The following is a 19,961-nucleotide window of genomic DNA, read 5'->3' as shown; positions in this document are numbered from 1 at the left end:
ACGCAAACAAACCTGAGACCACATTTTCTATATTACGTAATGGCTTTTTGCTTTAACACTTTCAAATGCTTTGAAATAAATAATTTATGATGTCAAACTTTTTTTTTGTCTGGTAGCCAGATTAAAATCAACCTGTTCTGGGTTACTCATTCTCTCTCTCAAAAACACATGCGCTAACAAAATCCACCTGTCTTTGAATTCAATATAAAAGACTATTGTTCATTTAAACCACCATCAAAGCTTTCACAATATCCCTTCCAGGTTGACAAGGAATAAAAAATAAAAACACACTTGGTTTGGATTATATGTGAGTTGAGGCTATGCATGACAAAAATATGATCCGATCAAATAACATCTGATCAAAATATGTGCTTAGTAATATGTTCTTGGTATAAATGTAACCACTGGAAATGTCCAATGGTATGACATTATGTGTTAATATTTCCATTCCTTTATGGTTTCCCTAATTGAAATAAGCAGTTACCTCAAAGCTTCACCTTGAATCTGTGCATTCTGAGCATAAGCAAATGTATGAAATAAATTCTGCAGATGCGTGCGTGGAAGGCCTCATTGAGAAACAGACTTAAAATTATGCACAACTGCCTGAAGCAGAGCCGTACTACAACATACTCCACATTAAATATGCATGACAGATAGAGTATCTCTTTCTCAAAAGAAATCCCATAATGCATTAGGCGTCATTTCAATATTAAAACATATTTACAAACATCTACTGTACACACTGCTTAAAAAAAACCTGGAATTCTTCTCGTTGTCAGATGAATCCCACACCTCTTACGTGATCATACGCAGGTCAGACCCGTGACCTGTAACTGTAACTAGTTAGTTAGATCATTCTCATACAAAAGCGCCTTTGTTTCAAGACCCGAGTTCAGTAAAAGGACACATTTGCAAAGCATTCCTCTAAATCTACATGGGATTTTAAAGACTTGATTTTTTTCAATTGAATCAAAGAACATTTACCCACTCAGCCACTTATATGAAGCCAGATCAAAGCGTCGATTTCCAAACACAGCCACCTGAACATTCCTGAAAAGATTCCTGTTTATGTCTAGCTATAAACAGCCTCCGTTCACACTTGATTCAAAATGGTTTTGAGACTTGAATGCTAACAGGGGTAACATTTAAGTGCACTTGAATGCTCACAGGCGTAACGTTTAAGTGCATATTTCTCTTGTGCCCCATGATTGTGCCAGAAAAAAATAAAAATAGTAAATGGCCCGTAGCTATGCTCATGATTCAAATGCAATTGCAGCCTCTAAAAAAGGTTGCTGCTTTCAGAGGGGGGAATTGCATGCATCTTTAAATGGTTAATACCGTTGCAAGCTCTTTGCAACAGGATTCAATACGCATCCGAATGATGTGATTTAAATAATGCTTAGTTATTATATATTAAAAGGTATTGGAAGGAATTATTTAACTTACCAATAACACTTGAAGAAGTTATTTCTATGTGCACCATTTTGAGTAAGCAATTGCATAAGATACGCATTTTTTATATTCTTTTTTTTTATTACTGTATATGTGCTACACTGTTATATTTGCACAAACATATTAATCGTTTGCAAAACCCATAAACAAAGTCAACAACTTTTTGCCAAGTGAAGTAAACCACAAATGTACTCATACAGAACAGTGAACTCTACATAGAGACCCAATTGGAATACAGCTCAAGAAACATTGATCATTCTGCTAGATTACTATGTTTAGGGTAACAATATTATATGCACCTTGAATTTATTTCATAAGATTCGAATCTCCTCCCAGCAGTTGATTCTACGCTATTGAACATTCCTTTGTACTTAATAGAGCCTAAAGCAGCTGACGCTCCCTGATAAGCCACTGCGACTACAGAGTAGACATCTCTCTGATGAGATCTAATCAACCTGCTGTGACTTAATTCACTTAGGCTTTACTGAAAAGACTCGGTTCAGTTTGCTGCAAGTTCTTTTGCCATTAAGAGTGAAGAGTGACAACATACGGCAAGACTGAATTATCCCTCTTAAAACAAAATCTCTCATTTGGACCCAATTCAAGCGCTTGTTCAAATATGACATGTTGACTCTTGCGGGTAGAAATGCACTAACCTTGGATCTCAGAGTGGAATAAATAAGAATTAGGTCTCAAGCAGACTGAATGTCACTCACCTGCCTGCCAGAAATGAATTGTTTGCTCTCCAGTGATATAATCTAAACACCATCCCATTACAGAGAGGGGAGAAACTAAATGAACTAGCCTTCCAAGGGTTCTCTGTCTCCGCAAACACAGCAGACCAAAGGAGCTAGGCTTTTGTCCAAACAAATGAATCAAATTGATTCCCTCGAAGGGTTCCTTCAACCCCATGCCGTCTATATAAAATGTAATTCCTTCCGCACGATACATTACTAATTCACATTAGGCCCAGAGCATCTCCCAAAGGACTGTATCATCAGATTACAACATTAACCACAATGTGCAAACAAACACCTCATTACATCAGGCGGCACTTTTCCCCAAAGGGACGCTCCAACCCTCCAACCATGAATAAAAAAATTAAGGTTTTATTCCAGAAAAACTAATGAGCTGTCTTGAAGTCTACATTTAGGCAGCATACTAACTGAACCTCATAAGTGACTGATTTAGAAAACTATACACTGCCCACTTTCTTCGATGCACGATGAAAACTATTTTCTTAGATTTCTGAACAGGGTTCTTGTTTGCATCAGATTGGAATTTCTTATTGATTTGAGCAAATTATTAAAATGCAATTATAAAACTGTTTGCATATGGCTTGTTGATCAAAAATGAGTCGATTCTTACTTAAACTATCAAACTCTTCACAACTTCATTGTTTGTTGTGTAAGCCATCACATTCAAAATGATTCAGAAAATTATGAAAACTTATACACACATGTATGTTCCATAAATATGTGATATTGACACTGTTTGTAATGTTTGCTAAATTGGCAAATTACCTCTAATTGCAATGCAATTTGAATCAACCATTTAACCAATCAAGTTAAGACAGATAGATAGATAGACATGCAGACACAGATGTATAGATTGACAGAGACAGAAAGATAGATAGATAGATAGATAAGGCTTCACACTATGCCTACCTGATAAGGATAGAGTGTGACGCCATTGGCTCTTGACACGTGTCCAGACGTCCAGGTGCCGTCCAGGTATTGGTGAGCTTGGAGTGCGACAGAACTCAACACAGTTCCATTAGAGCTGCTGGGGCTGCTGGGTAGGTGAGGCTGCTGTGGTCCTGTGGACTTTCCTGCGTGGCCGGGTGAGTTGTTCTTCTTTTCCACGCCATTGCTCACCCCCAGACTGTTGGGTTTGGATCCGTGTTTGGGGTAGGCTGGGTGGTGGGAACTGCCGCCACTGTTTGCATTGGTGGTTGTTGGGGTAGAACTGGATGTGGTGGCAGAAACTGTAGCAGATGTGGAGGAGGCCGAGGAATGGTAGCCTGTAGGGAGGAACGGCCAGTCTCGAGGTGGAGTAGGACCCTGGAGGATGCTGCGGGATCCCACCAGAGAAGCCAGGGATGGAGGAGACCCAGGAGATACATCACATTGCTCCAGACTCAGCACCATGTGGACGGCCTCCTGCTTCAGCTGACTCAGGTGGGTGGCACATACGTCACAGCGACCGTCACGCTCGTTCCATGCCTTACGTGTGCTGTTGGGCACCTGCAGTTTATCATGGAGCAGCAGGGAGAAGGAGGGATCCTATGGAGAGAGAGATGGAACAAAGAGGGAAAATAGAGCATTATGTCACATGCAGTAGCCAGTGGTACCATGAAGAACCATGTTTGGTTCCCTAGAGAATCTTTCAGTGAACAGCTCTTAGAATCATTATTTAAAGTGCCCCATTATAGGTTATTTTTTTACGTTTTGGGAGTCCCAAACAATGGATTGACATGCATACAAGGTCAAAAAAAAATTTCTTATATCATGCATTTATTTTGACCTTACTTCTTCAACGACTTCCAGACAAGTGGTTCAATGATAAATGTTTTCCAAACCCCTCCAGTGATTGGTTGATTTCATTTAAAGCAGTGTTTGTGAGTTTTAACGCTCCAAAAGCAACAGTGGTAAAGAATGAATTTGCATTTTCATTCAGACCAACACAAAAAGACTGACAAGTGGGTGAGAAATAAGTTAATATTTCATGTTGACGTCAACTAGCTTGGGACTCGTTTTAAAAACGACAAATTGTAAATAGGAGACAGCAACTTTATACACGGTGCACTCAGATTTAAAACTTTGCTTTCATTCAGTTAGAGCTGTGTTACACATTGAATGAGCTCATTTTCAAAAATCCATAATTGGATTTAATAATCCAAAGAACTAAATTTGTGCAATGAAAAGGTTATATGGATGATATAGGCTCTTAACTGAACCATAGATGCACAATCACAGATTGATTGATTTCAAATGTCCCTACCGACATTAAAATTATTCAAGAAAGAAAACTCAAAAACAGTATCACAAATATAGTCAATTTCTCTGTTGCTTCTTATAGACAGCAGTGATATGAAATTGAGATTTTTGCTGCTTTTCTCAGATTCTCAGATGCTTCTCCTAAAACAAACCATAGCTAGCTAAAACATGCTGAAAGAGTCTCAGGCTATCCTCAGACTTCAAAATGTGCAGTGCAGTCTTACACTACAATTTTTAATAAACACACATATTTTTAATTAAATGTTCCTTTAGATATTTTATCTTAATAGGATCATTAAATTCTCATCATGTGATTCCAAATCATTATGACATACTTTCATTTGCAAAAAATCTGAAGGAGACCATTTGGAACCAAATAACACTGGACCCCATTGTTTTCTTCTTTTGTTTTCATACACGTTTAGAATGAAAATAACGACAGCATTTTAATTTTAACTATGAATCAAATTATTTGACAAACCTATGCACAAAATAAGCTGCTATCCACATTCTTTTATCTGTTGACCTGTACTTAAACTGTATGACCAAACTACATTTTATGTCTATTTTTAGGTTTTAGGAAAATGTACTGATTGATGAAACAACTGAGAACTCAATTAGGTCTTCTAAGAAATGAATGAGCAACCTCTGAGAAACTGAACCCTCTGGGCAAACGTACACCCTCGGTTTTCCTAATCAGTCTTAAGCAGACTAAATGAGACTATATTCAAGGGTAAGTAATTAGATACAACAACCATTAATTTTACGCCACACAACCATGGAATTTATTTCCAAGACATTCACGTGATGTCACCACAGAGCAGCGCCATGAACTTATTACAGGCACAATCCCCCCGGAGCATCCTGGGGTTAAGTGCCTTCTGATTGGTTCATAGCTCACTTCCTGCAGCGATCAAACCACCAGCGTTTCGGATATCAGCAGTGAACCTAAACCAATGCGCCAATTAATGACTAACTGAGATATAAGGATGATGGTATATTCAGCATAAACGACGTGAACGCTATTTTGTATAGTAACTTTATGCAGAATACAATTCTAATGCAAACGTCTTTGTTCGCACGCTTTGTCTGGATCTAATCTGCTTTCTGTTTTTTCTGTCTACCGAGTCTTCATTAGCATAAAGCTGCCAATTATCTGGCTTTGGTGCATCATCACACCATGTGCTTCAGCATTCCGTAAGATGAAGATCATAATTATGTTTTGGCACATGCTCACAGGGCCAGTGTGAAGATGCAGGAACGATTTTAATTAGATTAATTGAGATACGGGGAATGGCGTCATCCTTTCATCACGCAAGGGAAGAGACACACACTTACAATGACTTAGTGGACACTCAGAAATAAATATACTTAATCTTTCATTCTGTTGCATCCCATCTGTGTATTGTTTTTGATTAAGACACTGACTTAAAAGCTACATTACACAAAATAGTTCTGCCACAAGGAAGAATTAAATGATTTCACTATTTTTTTTCTTATCGCCCAAGTTTATCACAATTCACAGTTGGAATTTTCATATTATGGAGCTCATCATAATGGCTAGATGGATTCTAATTAGCATCCCGATGCCTTGACAGATACTTGACCTTTTTAGCATCTATACAGTGCTTGTTAGAGACTATGGTGGTCTGCAGTAGTCATGAAGAGGTGTGAACTTTAAACCAGCTAGTATAACAATTAACCTTAAACCTTGGGTTTAAACTCATTTTGCATGCAGACAGGCTGAATTAGAACTGCAGCTAATGACAATGTATTACATTTTCTAAAACACTGATTCATGTGTGTAAAATCTGGCAACACTACAGAATCTTGTAGTTAACTAAATCTTTTTTTTTTATTTATTAAATACACTTTAGCTGAAATAAAAATATATAATGTGACTCTGGTCCACTTAAATCTTAAGTCTTAAGTCACTTGGATAGCCTATATTTGTAGCATTAGCCAAAAATACATTGGTCAAAATGAGCAATTTTTATTTTATGCCAAAAGTCATTAGGATATTAATTCATGTTACATTAGGGATATTTTCTAAATTTATCCAAGAAGATATTAAGTAAATATCAGAACTTAATTTTTACTAAGAACTAAGAACTTCGTTTGGACAAATTTAAAGGCGATTATCTCAAAATTTTGATATTTTCACCCTCAGATTCCAGATTTACGATTTTCCAACCGTTTAAATTTTTATAGTACATACAGTATATTCTAAAAATATTGCCTAACAACCCAAACACAAATGGAAAGATTATTTAACACTTATTTTTTATTTATGTGAAAGTGTGTGAGTCTGTTATGCTACTTGTATAACTGCCATTTGATATCATATTGCATTATTTTGATCATATACACATTGGTTTGTATTGCAAATAGTATTATTGTTTACTGCTCTTTGTTACTCTACCTATAGAAGGTAATAAATCAGACGTCTTACACGTTCACAGAAAACAGCTTAATTCAAAAGTGCAAAATAAGGGATAACTTATATCTCGTTCCTTTAGAATAACGCACAGATGGAATGTGCACAAATATGCCTATTAAGAAAAAAAATTGGATTTCATTTGTTGCTTCCTCGGGCGACATCACATAACCGTAGCATTTTTCAACCCAGCTGTTGCATTGAATATTTCTGACAGTGCATCGTGGGTCTCTGACACATCATTACAGACTCAAGAGTTGGCGGGGCAGCAGTGGGGCGGAAACACACTGCAATCCATCTGCTCTGGGCTCACGGTGTCCTTACCGCACCTTGTACCTCCCCGCCGGTTCTGGCAGGACCCTCTCGGCTGGGCACAGGGCAGGTTTCCAGCTAATCAAAGCCCCGCACACGAGCACAGTCACTGAAGGAGAGAGACTGAAGGTCTGTTCTGATTAAAACCACACATTCCTGCTGTCAGTGTAAATCTAGAGGCCGACTCTCATCTTACACAAGCTGCTTTGTGTATCACTCCCGTCCTCAGCCAGCGTCCCCTATGCCCCGTACATTGCACGCGGTGACCTCTGCAGTTAATGCTGCTCTTATACAGCTCACTAAAGCTAACGGGGGAACAACACTGAACTATAAAGTACAGACCCAATACATTTAGATGTCTTGGGTGGCTCTGTCGTGAAAAAACGCAACCCAGCATAAGGTGCAAAACACACCCAGAAAGCTTGTCTGTCTCATTTTGGTTCCTGCCCCGTGCTAATCAGATATATTTGGCTGTTAGTTAAAAAGCTGATGGGACATTAAAGATGACAGACACAATGTTGTACAGACCCTCAGTGACAGTCTCCTCTCAAACTGTGTTTACATCAACCCTCAAACCAATGAACTGTGAAGACAAATGAGATGACTCAAGACATTAAAACACCACTAGACTGCATTCATAAAGGATATACATAAAATGAGATATGCATTCATTTGCATACTTGTCCAGAACAGAAATCTGAAGATGCGATCGTGTCAGATTCATAATTCTTGTTATTTTAGTGATATATTAAAGGTTTTGACAGCAGGGGGTTTTGTATAGCTCTTTTATCACTGAATATATTTAAAAATACTGTCAGCAGCTGTTTTTAGGAATACAATGTTGTTTAAAAGCAGGCGAGTGATATATGAACAAACCATCTGTAATATAGTTAGAAATAAAACTGGAAGCGGTTAAGTGCTTCTGAAGTGGAGATTTCTGGCTCAATGCATGATAAAAAAAATTTGACAAAGCTGCATTATAAATGCAAATGCATTATAATATAAATCTACAAATATATAAAGTGTAATAAAAGCAAAATTGAACAGAGCATGAAAAAAACTGAATGGATGCATCAATTAGATGTTTGTACTACTCACAGATGCTTTTTCCACGTTACTAGTCATACATTCAAACTTCAAACATTTGGATTTTTCAGGAAGAATACTGATTTGCTATATTGTAATTTCCATTTAAAAAATATATAAAAATAACACTGATAATAATAAGACATTTCTTGAGCAATAAATCAGCATATTAGAATGATTTCTCGCCTTCATACAGACTTTTGAACAGGAGAGTATATGATCTATAAATATGCACTGTACTTCAATCAGGATGTCCATAGAAGCTGTACATGATAGATTAGTATGCAAAGAAATATTGTTGTAAATATTTGTAGAAAGCAGACAGGAGTGATCTGGAATATGTCTGTGGACCATATCTGACCTTCACTTCCCTGACCGACAGGAAATTATCACTCACGCACTGGAAGTTCTGTTGGTTTAGAGACTAAATGTTTATCAAAGCAAGTTGTCTTTGAAGCTATGTCAAGCTTTGTTTATATATATAATATATAATATATATAGGCTGGATGTTAATCGCAGCACTGGAGCTTTTTCGACTGCGGCAGCAGAAACTTGCATTTGTGTAATTCATGCAAAGCCACTGCAGATATTTCTTCTTTCAGGGTGGAGACCCAAATACCAAATCCTAAGCCGTGCCACTTCAAGACTTAACCAAAAATAACCAAAAATAGCAGACTTTAACTCAGTTTAACTGTAAAAAAAAAAGAGTGAACTCAAATCCTCTTTGAAGGAAAAACAACTTTGACTGATGTTCGAAAAGCTGCCTGTCTCATATTTACGACACATTTAGCTTCGTGAAAACCAATGCCTCGCAGGAAAAAATTAAGCAACACTTGTGCTTATCTAAAAAGTGCTGCTTGCAGGCATTTCACTTATTAATATGAGAATTTGATTGTCATATTCCAACCAAAATGTGATAATCAGTAAACAGAGGTGTTTAATGTCAAAGTAAATAATAAAATCCAATTGGTTTATAGATTTGATATGAACTACGGAGGGCGTGGGTATACATACCAGTGAAATGAACTATATATTTATTCTGAATAAATATTTACGAAGGAATTTAAGTGACAAACATAGTGATGCAAAGCATTTACACTTATGGAAAACATGTTTCCGCATTTTTACTATTTGCATAAATAAAATATTTTGCAGTACAGCTTTGCCTCAAGAAAAAAAAAACATATTTTAGTGGGGTCTCTGAGGTTGTTTTCATATTAAATAATAGTGGAAGAGGTGAGCACTTAGTAAGCTCCATTAGGGTTTTCAAAGGAACCAGATTTTAGTTAGTGAACATGGAAAAGAGCTATGCATTCATTCAAGACACATCCGTGCAACATCTATAACATTTTGCAGTATTTACATTATTACCTACTGCATGCATTTATAAAAATAAACCCTGTCTTCTCACTATAATTGCATGGACTCTGGGATTATATTGGGGGGACAAACAGAACTGTGAAAGCTAAAGCGCTCTAATGGATGCATCCATTCATTCTCCAACCAAAAACGGACAGAGTGCATCTGAGAGAGGGTGAAAGAGGCCTCTTAAGACCGCCAGATGGACTGAAGCCCTCTGGTCCAGCGATCTGCTTTAAACACACTTCAGATGAGAGCTTCGTAGAAGTGTTGATTGGACAGTCACCATTCATCACGATGGAAACCGGATCCAAGTATGAAGAAACGGCTTATATTCCTTAGTGTCGAATTAGTTTCGAAAGAGTCTGGATGGTTATTAGGTCCTAATTGGAAGCATTTACTCACTGCCACCGGCCTAGTCTCAAGCCACATTCGCCCCAGCTTTAGAGGACAAAGCAAATGAGCAAAAGTTAGGCCTGCGTCCAGAGCCTCTGGTTTCCTGTTCACTAGTCAATTCCTTATTTCATTAGCAGAAACCAGAGAGAGCGGCAGCCATTATCAGGCTGGTTATGAAAACATTGAAGTCATTAATACTGCTAGCAGGAGCCCTGACTGAATCAATTAACCATCGTCTATATGGGCCTGTACCAATGGGACAAACATGGAGGACAAGGGGCAAAAGTCATGAGCTACATAGCGGGAACAGAAGATAGACTGTCTTGCTTTCTTAACTGCCTCTTTTTGTCTACACTCTTAAAAAAATACTCCAAAAGGAAGGTTTCACAGTAAAGGGTCCCACTTTATATTAGGTGTCCTTAACAACTATGTACTTAAATTTAACCTGCTAATAAAGAACCTTATTTTAAAGAATGTAGGAAGCCAGTAGATATGAGCTAGAAAGAGTTCAACGCATCTGATATTGTACAGCATACGAGTACAGAATGATCTCATACATTAGCGAACAACAAACAGAAAGACATTTCGGACTTCACACATCCGTGACATTTTACAGAATGCTACAGATCTTGCAATGGATTTAGGAGACCTATCAGTGCTGCCAATCATTGTTGTGGGCTGGCTCGCTTGCTGATTTTCGGTCAACAATGATATTGTTGATGATGACATCATCATCATGGTATGCTGCTTATATATCATCATCTCTGAGCATGCCAACACCAACATATCGGTCAGACAAAAGCCTCTTTCACAGTTGTGCTGGTATTTTCAAAACTCATCTCGGATTCATAGTCATCATTTGGAGGAAAAAAAAAAAATCTGTTTTACAGATGAAAGAAAGTCACGCGGGTTAGCGACAAAATGGGGGTGAGAAAATGATGATAGAATTTTCATTTTTTTTGATGAAGTAAGCCTTTAATGAAAGAGTAAGATTAAATTGAAAGTTAGTGGCCTGTTTAACCCTCATTATGGTTGCCTTCGGGGGAATGTTAGATGTGAAGGCGAGAAATGTTTCGAATAAAAAGATTTGAACATTTCCGGATACTAAATTATACTGATCATGCGGTGTTATAATTATAATGCTTAACCATTAAAATCATTTTGAAACTGAAATTAATTAATGTTAGATGAAAAACCCATTTTATTTCAGTAATCTAAATACACCTAAATATCTAAACACAAAATGTGAATAGCATAATAACAATACATAAATAACATACGAGTGCAATGTAATTCAGTCTGGTGCGAATGGCATTGCATTATAATTTAATAAAATAGCTTACCTACTAAGTTTTAGAATTGATCAGGTTAACCTCACACTCCTGAAAACATCCACTGTTCAGCTAACTTTCCTCCGGTAAGTGTATTTACAGAAGAAACTCAATGTTTATGTATGCATCAAGAAACTAAAGCAAAGACTTGCTCTCATTGCTAGTTTATAGTTTGCAATCATATGAAAGCCCTTAATTTTTTTTTTGGTCTCTTCAGATGTATATCCTTCATCGAGATCCTGTAAACTATAAATGCGTAAAAACCTGGAGAGCGATGCAAGGACAAAGTCAGTTTTTGCGCTGACATATTACCCGCTGTTGCTTTTGGCTAATGTGGCGTTCGTTTTGTGAGTGGCTTCATTCATATTGAGGTTTCACTGGTCGTTCATTACATTTCCACCTTCCTCTGAGTGTACACAACATATCCGTAAACTTCACAAAGAAGCTGTTTAGCTTGACATCCCTAGCCCGCCGCTTTGCCTTGACAGTTATCCTACATCAACAAACCGAGAAGTCTCCGCGGGGACCACCTCTCTATCTGCCCCCGCAGAACCCACTCGTGTCTCTGGCCCTAAACTGCTGCCAACCATGCGGATGAGGAGGGACAGATAGACGGCTATTGATAAGGGCACACAGTACGTTTACAGTCCCATACGCATGCGTGTGAGCTTCAGACAGCAGGTTTAGTGTAGGCAGAAATGCAGCCGTGCTGTCAATAACTGTCAAAGTTACATTCAAACTGAACGCATAAGTGAAGTCTGAAAGAGTACACAGCACGAAAACCCAATGCAAACAAACCAGATCCGTTTTAACATGAACATCCTGACCCAAAACATGCGCTGCACCAATTAAAAGTCGACTCAAACAGTTCTTTAAAAGTACTTACACTATAACTGTATAATAACTATTTATAACTCCGTGAACAGTAAATTTATAACACCTAAGGGGCATTGTCAAAACAAAACAAAACGTAACTGTTATGAATTCGCTTTAAACCATTTCTTCAAGGGGCTTATTACTTTTATAAAACTCTTATTCCATATGTGACCCTGGACCGCAAAACTAGTCTTAAGTGTCGAAATTGAGATTTATACATCGTCTGAAAGCTGAATGCACAAGCTTTCCATTGATATAGAGTTTGTTAGACAATATTTGGCCAAGATACAACTATTTCAAAAACTGAATGAGGGTGCACAAAAATCTGGAACAAAAGTACTAAAGACCTAAATTAGGGGGACAATGTTAAATGACACCATACATTTGCAATACGTATAAAAAAAGACATAAAATGACCAAAAAATGTATTTAAAAGGATACATACTCATACTTCTGTAAGTACTTCGAGGCATTTTTGAGGCTTATTACTGATGCAACAATACCTATCCAAGTTATAATAAAACACATCTGTTTTGCCTTAATTTTGATTCAGCCAAAGAGAGTCATAAAATCAACATGGTTCCCGACTGAAATTGAGCAGCCTGTTTTTACGCAAATTAGCTAGAAATGGATGCAAGCCAAGGAGTCAACACAAAAGCAAGAGAAAAATCTGCAGTTTCCACTTTCTCAAATGTCCAGCGTTTTCCAAAGCTGAACTGGTTTCATTAAGAGTTGGGTTCTGTGCCATATTTTTTATGGAGCTTATTTGTTTTACGAACCTATTGCGGATGAGATGCTGCACTGAGCCCACGGCCCACACACGATTCAACGTCTGTTCACCTTTTAGTGATCACATGAACGGCTGATAGACAGTTCCATCAGATATATGACTCACATTCGGGCGGTCACTTTTAACAGCACCTCTAGCAGGGCACACATCAACCACGTAATCCTGCAATATGTCAATCGCATATTGAAAATGTCTGGAAATCTGTTCTGCTCACCAAGAATGCGTGCATTTGACTAAAACTGTACTATTGTGATCATTACTGCAGTCTTCAGTGTCGCATGAGCCTTCAGAAAGCCTTGTAAAATGCTTTTTTTTAAAAGATGCGCTGCTTAATATTTTAGTCGCAGCTACAAGGATTCATTGCTGAATAGAAAGTTCAAAAGAAGAGCTTTCATCAAACTGAATTAAATATATGCCGGAGGGTGAAGAACAAATCATGTACTTTTTGATAATCGGCAACAGTCGTGGCTGAAAACAAAAACAAATATGTCATTGAATTTAATTATTGACCGACATCTGCAGAACACAACACTGAGGACAGTTTACAGTCCAGTTCAAAATGATAACTACATTTACTGAGGCATGTGGCAGTGAATAACAACATATTTCCACTCTGATCTCTGTTACTGGCTCAGATTCTGCTCTCTTCCTGGTTGTGTTTCACGCAGCTCTCTGAGCCCACAGCAAATCACCTCCACTGCCAAACATTCATCAGTTCTGTATGAACTCACTCAAGACCCGTCCAAAGGTCTCCGGATGGGCAGCCACAGTCACGCAGCACGAGAAACCCCAACATTAATCTCCTCAGGCATCACAGAGAATATGGACAGAACCACATGTTTGGAGAGATAGAGAGAGAGGCTCTGCACCTGGAATACCACGTTCTGCAGGTTTATTTCCAGGAAATACATGACAGAAACAAGTACTTGTGCATCGCACATGAGCAAGATTCATTACCTTCACTGCAGTGAAAGCAGTAAAGAACACAGAGAAAAGACCATAGATGTGTATCTATGGTCATAGATTTGCATTTATTGTGTACGAGTTACATATCAGCACCAAACACCAATCTGGCATTCATTTCATGACTTTTTAATAATGAAAAGATTAGGACCCTTTTTATGACAATGAAAAATACTGTGTATAAATGCTGAATCAAACCTGAAACGGTAAATCCTAAATCAAAATCTTAGTAAACGAATAATCAATTTATGTATTCGAATTTAATCATTTCAGGCAAACAGTTCACGGTGAATCTTAAAACTGAATTTCCCCACACCTGCATGCGACCCTGGACCACAAAACCAGTCATAAGTAGCATGTGTATATTTGTAGCAACAATATTTTTATTTTAAGCCATACATTGTTAGGATATTAAGTAACTATCATGTTCCATGAAGATGTTTTATACATTTCTTACCATAAATATATTTCGAAACTTAATTTCATTATAGTAAATAGGCATCAGATTCATGATTTTCAAATAATGGTATATAAGCCAAATATCGTCCTATTCTAACAAACCATAAGCAACATCAGTGAAAACCTTATTTATTCAGCTTTCAGATAATTCATAAATCTCAGTTTAAAAAAAAATTACCCTTTATGATTGTTCTGTGGTTCAGGGTCACATATGCAATAAAGACGCTTTACTGCTGTGATGTCTTCTCGTTAATGTTTGTATAACGTATTATATATTTCGTGCTTCACTGGAAATTTAACTCAATATCATTTAGAGTGTAAATGACTTCTCTCGCACAAATTAACACATTAACTTTAATGCTTCACATCACACCGTCTGAACTGAAAAACTGTGCAATAGCAGTTAACTGTCATGCCAAATAATTAGTGAAATAACTACATGTTATCTGCATGTATTGCTCAATCATGCATTTACAGAGCTACAATAAAGGCACTCTATAAGTATCCAAATCAGCATATCTAAACAATACAATTATAAATCTCAAAGGTGTGTCTCGGCCTGTGAGCTCTCAGTATGTTTTGAAGAAACTGCATGCGGTTGAAAATTGAGTGGCTGTGGAAGTTAGCAAAACACTGCTTACAGCAGCTTTAACAAGCATTCAGGACCCTATTAACATATCATTTATTGATAATGTGCAGCCTCGCTATCCGAGTGGGCGTTTGCTCCAGGGGATTTGTGAACAATTTTATACTGCAGCATGCAACTTAAGTGTGGTTTCACCTTCGGTTAGCCTGCACAAACCCAGCTGCCCCTAGCAAAGAGGATTGTGGTTTAGAGAAAATCACCTCGTTTCTGCTGTCCGGATCTACCTGCTGACACGGGGGTCCTCAAAGAGCTCAGAGTGCACAAAAATACATGCCATTCAGAGTCATTTCCACAAATCTCTACCTAAGCGCTCATGGGAAAACACGCTAAGAAAGAAAATGTAGACTCTGTGTCGCTCACCAATGCTTGGCCAGTCTAACTCACCGATTTAGGTCCACTTCAGCCACTTAGACATCCTAAAATCCTGAACCTTTAGTCATTTCCATATGAGCCCTGAGCTCATTATTCAGCAGTGATGTCACTTCATTCCCTCATTACTGTGCTGGATGAAGCTGTTGTGTTTAGATGGTAAGTCTCCTAGCCCACATTTGAGGTTTAGTAGCTACTAGCGAAAACGTTAGCTATACTAAGACGGCGCAAGCATATTATTATGAATAAGAGAAAATGCAGAATAAGCCCAATCACCATTTAGTAAAGTCATTGTGCTTCTGAGCTGCCATTAGAAGCTCTGGTTAATATTGAAACAGCCAGTGATGCTCACTTAAGACTGCATATGTGCATTGGCTAATGGTGCATTAAACTATTTGAGCGCAAGAAACAATTATTGCACAGTTCACGTGAGATTTTGATTCAAAATATGTTTAAATCTCAATGTCGCAAACTGTTTTTGAGATTTCATGATTTACAAGTAGATAGGAATTAGTCTCGGATGCTGAAAATATCTAGCCATGGGTGTGAAACATAATAATGCTGATACCAAAAAAAAACAGGAAAAATACTATTTATATTTACTTATTTTATTTGACATGCACATGCATTGATTGGATCAGGTTTGTGCGGAAGAGTAAAGTAACTTTAAAATTGCAGTTGATCCACTGTTGCATTGCTCTTTATGCAGGGTCTGAAAGTTCTCGTTTTTTATATATATTAAAAAAAAGATAATATGTGTTATGATAATTTGTGTTGTGAAAATTAACAAAAGTCTTACAGGTTTAGAAGAACATTAGGGTGAACGATTAATGACAGAATTTTCATTTCTGGGAGAACTAGCCCTTTAACTGGTGCAATACGTGTTTTTTTAAACGGTTTCTGGTGCAGCAAACCTTTTTCAATCACACGACATCAATGAAAAATGGATGGCGTTCAGATAATGCTAATGTATGCATGAGGACACAGCACATGCCTCATTTGAAGTCTTGACATGTAGATCCATACCAGTGATTGCTGAGCGTGCATCCTGCGAAGAGAAATTGCGTGTCATTTATGAGCTACACGAGAGTAAAAACCCCAAAGATCCTATAATGAGATGGGACAGGCTGCAGATGTTTCTCGACATCAGGTAAATTTTCCGCTCTCGTACGAGATGCGTTTCAAACTAAATCCGCGTCGGCACCCCTGATGTTTGTTTGCTTTCAAAATCCAGATTAGGAGCGAGAGATAGATGGAGAGGGGGGAAAACTGAGATCACAATCGCTTAGGTCTCCTTTCCACCAAATGCTATCTACCTGCAACTCATTGCCAGAAAACTGCCATAAATCCACGCTTGGCCAGCAGCTCTTTTTGGCCCTGCACCCCTCAGAGGAGGGATGAATAGGAAATTAGAGCTCGCAGCAGCCCAGGGATCTGACACAGGAAATGGAGCTAGTCATAGAGTTCTGCTTTTATCGTCCTGTAATAAGTTCCAGCTGGCTGCACATTGAGGGTGCACCAGTGCAGTATATGAGATCAGCGCACACTATGGAATACGCACTCGCCTCTAGTGAGGCTCCAGCATTACAATCACAGATCAGTTTTGGTGTGTTCAACGTGGTTACAATGAAAAATGCATATGCTGTAAATAAACACTGGATACCATCAAACACACTGGAGATGGTTAAGTTTGATGATTAATAACTGCGATCTTAATTTGAATGGCCTTCATTTTGATTCTTCAAATCCTAAAACTAATCTATTCCAGTGTTTTCCTAAATTGGTTTTCAGAGGTGGTGAATCAAAATAAGGCATGCACATACCACTTTTTCATTTTATACAGATTAAAAACTGTAAAATAATGTCTTTCTATTAAGTTTTCCTTACTGTGTGTATACATAATTATAGTGCAACCAGTGTGAAATGATTCAAATAGTTCCTTTAAACCATGTTTTTTTTTATTAACATTAGATTTTTTCTTGTTTTCTTCGATTAATTGTTCAAAAAAAAAGAAGTTACTGTTTGAATCTGGCTGGTGGATCCTATCAAAATGAAGTAATCAATGGTGGAATATTTAATTTAAAGAATTTAATCATTAAAAAATAATTAATATATAACACTGTATGTATGCAACTTACCAATGAGACATTTTTACAGAAAATACATAATGCGGTTAGAAAATGCTTTGCGAAAAAAGGAAATCTCTTTCTGTATTGGCCCCACATCATTCAAACTACACAAATGTCTCCCCTTGCCAAAAACACAGAGAAAAGCAAGATAAACAAGGACAATAAATGGCTAAATTAAGTTATTTTTTGGCAGCCAGCATTTGGAGTTTGGAGTCTTGGAATAAGGATATATCAATGTTTATTTTTTCAAAAGCTGTCAAATCCAAGAAAATGCTGAACTATTTTAAACGGTGGAGATAACGAGTGCTCTCATTGATATAAGCGACAGACTATAGACACTCAAATCTCAGACATATCGCTCTAACCAGACTTCACATAAACAAGAGACCCCCCGGGTTTTTGAGGCGGTTTTGTATTTGGTTGAACTGTCCCGTTGAGCCTCTGCGAGGTCACATTTGGTGTCACGGCAGTAAATTTGCCTGAAGTCAATTTAAAGATAATTGGACAAACCAAGAAAAGAGGTCTTCATCAACAGATCATCAACAGTTCATAGACTCTCTCCACTCTTGACTTTCTGATCACTCTACGATCTGTTCTTCATTGGCAGGAACAGAGCTGAAAAATCGCATCAATTAACCGACACACAGATAATCTAAACCGAATCTCAACAAGAAGTCTTATCGCCGACAAACCCTCCTCTAGTTGCCTGAGTTAACTCGACCATGATTGAAAAGCGACGGGTTGGTCTTCCCTAACGCAATTTGCCGTAATAGATTAATGACTCTCAGCTGAGTGCTGCACTTCCCAGTGAAGATGTTCATTTATAACCACTGACCCGCCTGGATTGATGCGGCAGGGCGACCTCTGATGAAAACATGTCTCTACAAATAGGGCGAAGACGTGTGTTTTGTTTGTGGAGGCCGGGGGTCAATGTCAGGCCAGAGATGAGTGATTTAGACAATATCACTTACCGACACAAGGATCAGCACTGGAGAGGTGTTCGGGAGAGGACATAATCTAGCCTGTCAATCCCTTCTTTTTTGCATTGGGTGGAAAGGGTCAATATGTGCTCAGTGATGAATGCGTTTTCACTAGACACCGTTAACGGTCAATCATCTCTGCCGTAGTGTTCTCATTGATGGGGTGAGAGCGCCAAACAGACACCTGGAGTGATTAACAACCTCCATTTAGAAATGAGAAGCATGTGCGGCATGAAACGACACTTCAGCTATAGAGATCAATTGCTCCTGAGAGCTTTTAAATGCATCTGTGTTTTTATGGCAAATGCTGCACCGACAGGACGAAGAGCAAGGTCGGGGCGGGCAGGTATGAAGATTCTGGATGGGAAACAAAGCATAACACACTAATTCTATACACATTTCTCTGTCTGTAATAGCACGGCCAGAATCAATTTCCACATGCAATTCCGTACAGTAGCTAATTAGACATTATTTATAGCAGCAACCACTAACATGCTGCTTCATTACGAGTTAATGAGGCTATTGTAACTGAATGCTGGAAATCATAAAATGTATTCATTACTTGAAATTTCTACTGGTTACTTTATATTTAGATATACTAGAAAGAGCGATTTCATTAAAGCGCCCTTATTGGGTCAAAAAAACACATTTTTTTATAATATGCATTTTATAGGTTCAACAACTCCCAAACGATTCGTTCAATAATAAATTTTTCCAAACCCCTCCAGTGATTGCTTAGTTTAATTTAAAGCAGTATTTGTGAGTTTTAACGCTCCAAAACCTGCACCTTGTGGCAATGAAATAATTCACATTTTTATTCAGACCAAAACGGAAAAAGACCAACAAGTGGGGGGCAATGATTCATTTTGAGGTCATGTCGAGGATTCGTTTAAAAAATGACTGATTCAGAGTCGATTCTTTTTTTTTAATGATAATAACTTCATACACGTTGCTCTTTCAGATTTAAAACTTTGCAGGACGCTTACATCCAGTTAGAGATGTGCTACACAAAAATCCATACTTTAAATACTATCTACTAACATAAGACAGATAGATAGATATTAAGCAGCACGACTCTTTTCGACAATGATAGTAATAATAAATATTCGAATCAGCATATTAGAATGAATTCTGATGAATCATGTGACTGGTGTAATAAAGTAGAAATGTCTGGTTTGCCAACTCAAAAATAAACGACAATTTAAAATATACGGAAAATAGTTATTTTACTATATTTTTAATAAAATAAAACAGCCATTGTGAGCGTAAGACATTCAAAAATCTGACAGTGGGTAGATGGCACTATAAGATAAAGCCATACATGCTTTTTTTTGGGCTGTTTTTAGTAAGTGACTTTGACACACAGAGAGAGAGAGA

General features: G+C 37.7%; 1 protein-coding gene across 3 annotated transcripts in view; it reads right to left on the bottom strand.

Moving 5' to 3' along the window:
• Positions 1–19,961, bottom strand: part of kif26ba (kinesin family member 26Ba) — a 91,257-nt gene that overhangs the window by 59,513 nt on the left and 11,783 nt on the right. For all 3 annotated transcript variants that reach the window (XM_043262758.1, XM_043262759.1, XM_043262760.1), the window contains exon 3: positions 3,120–3,737. In XM_043262758.1, coding sequence (XP_043118693.1) covers positions 3,120–3,737 — 618 coding nt within the window. The remainder of the gene's footprint in view (positions 1–3,119; positions 3,738–19,961) is intronic.

Source organism: Puntigrus tetrazona, chromosome 17 (genome assembly GCF_018831695.1).
Source record: "Puntigrus tetrazona isolate hp1 chromosome 17, ASM1883169v1, whole genome shotgun sequence".
In the NCBI taxonomy this organism is placed as follows: Eukaryota; Metazoa; Chordata; class Actinopteri; order Cypriniformes; family Cyprinidae; genus Puntigrus; species Puntigrus tetrazona.
Note: the sequence above shows the minus strand (reverse complement) of the source record. Positions and strands in the feature narration are given on the sequence as shown.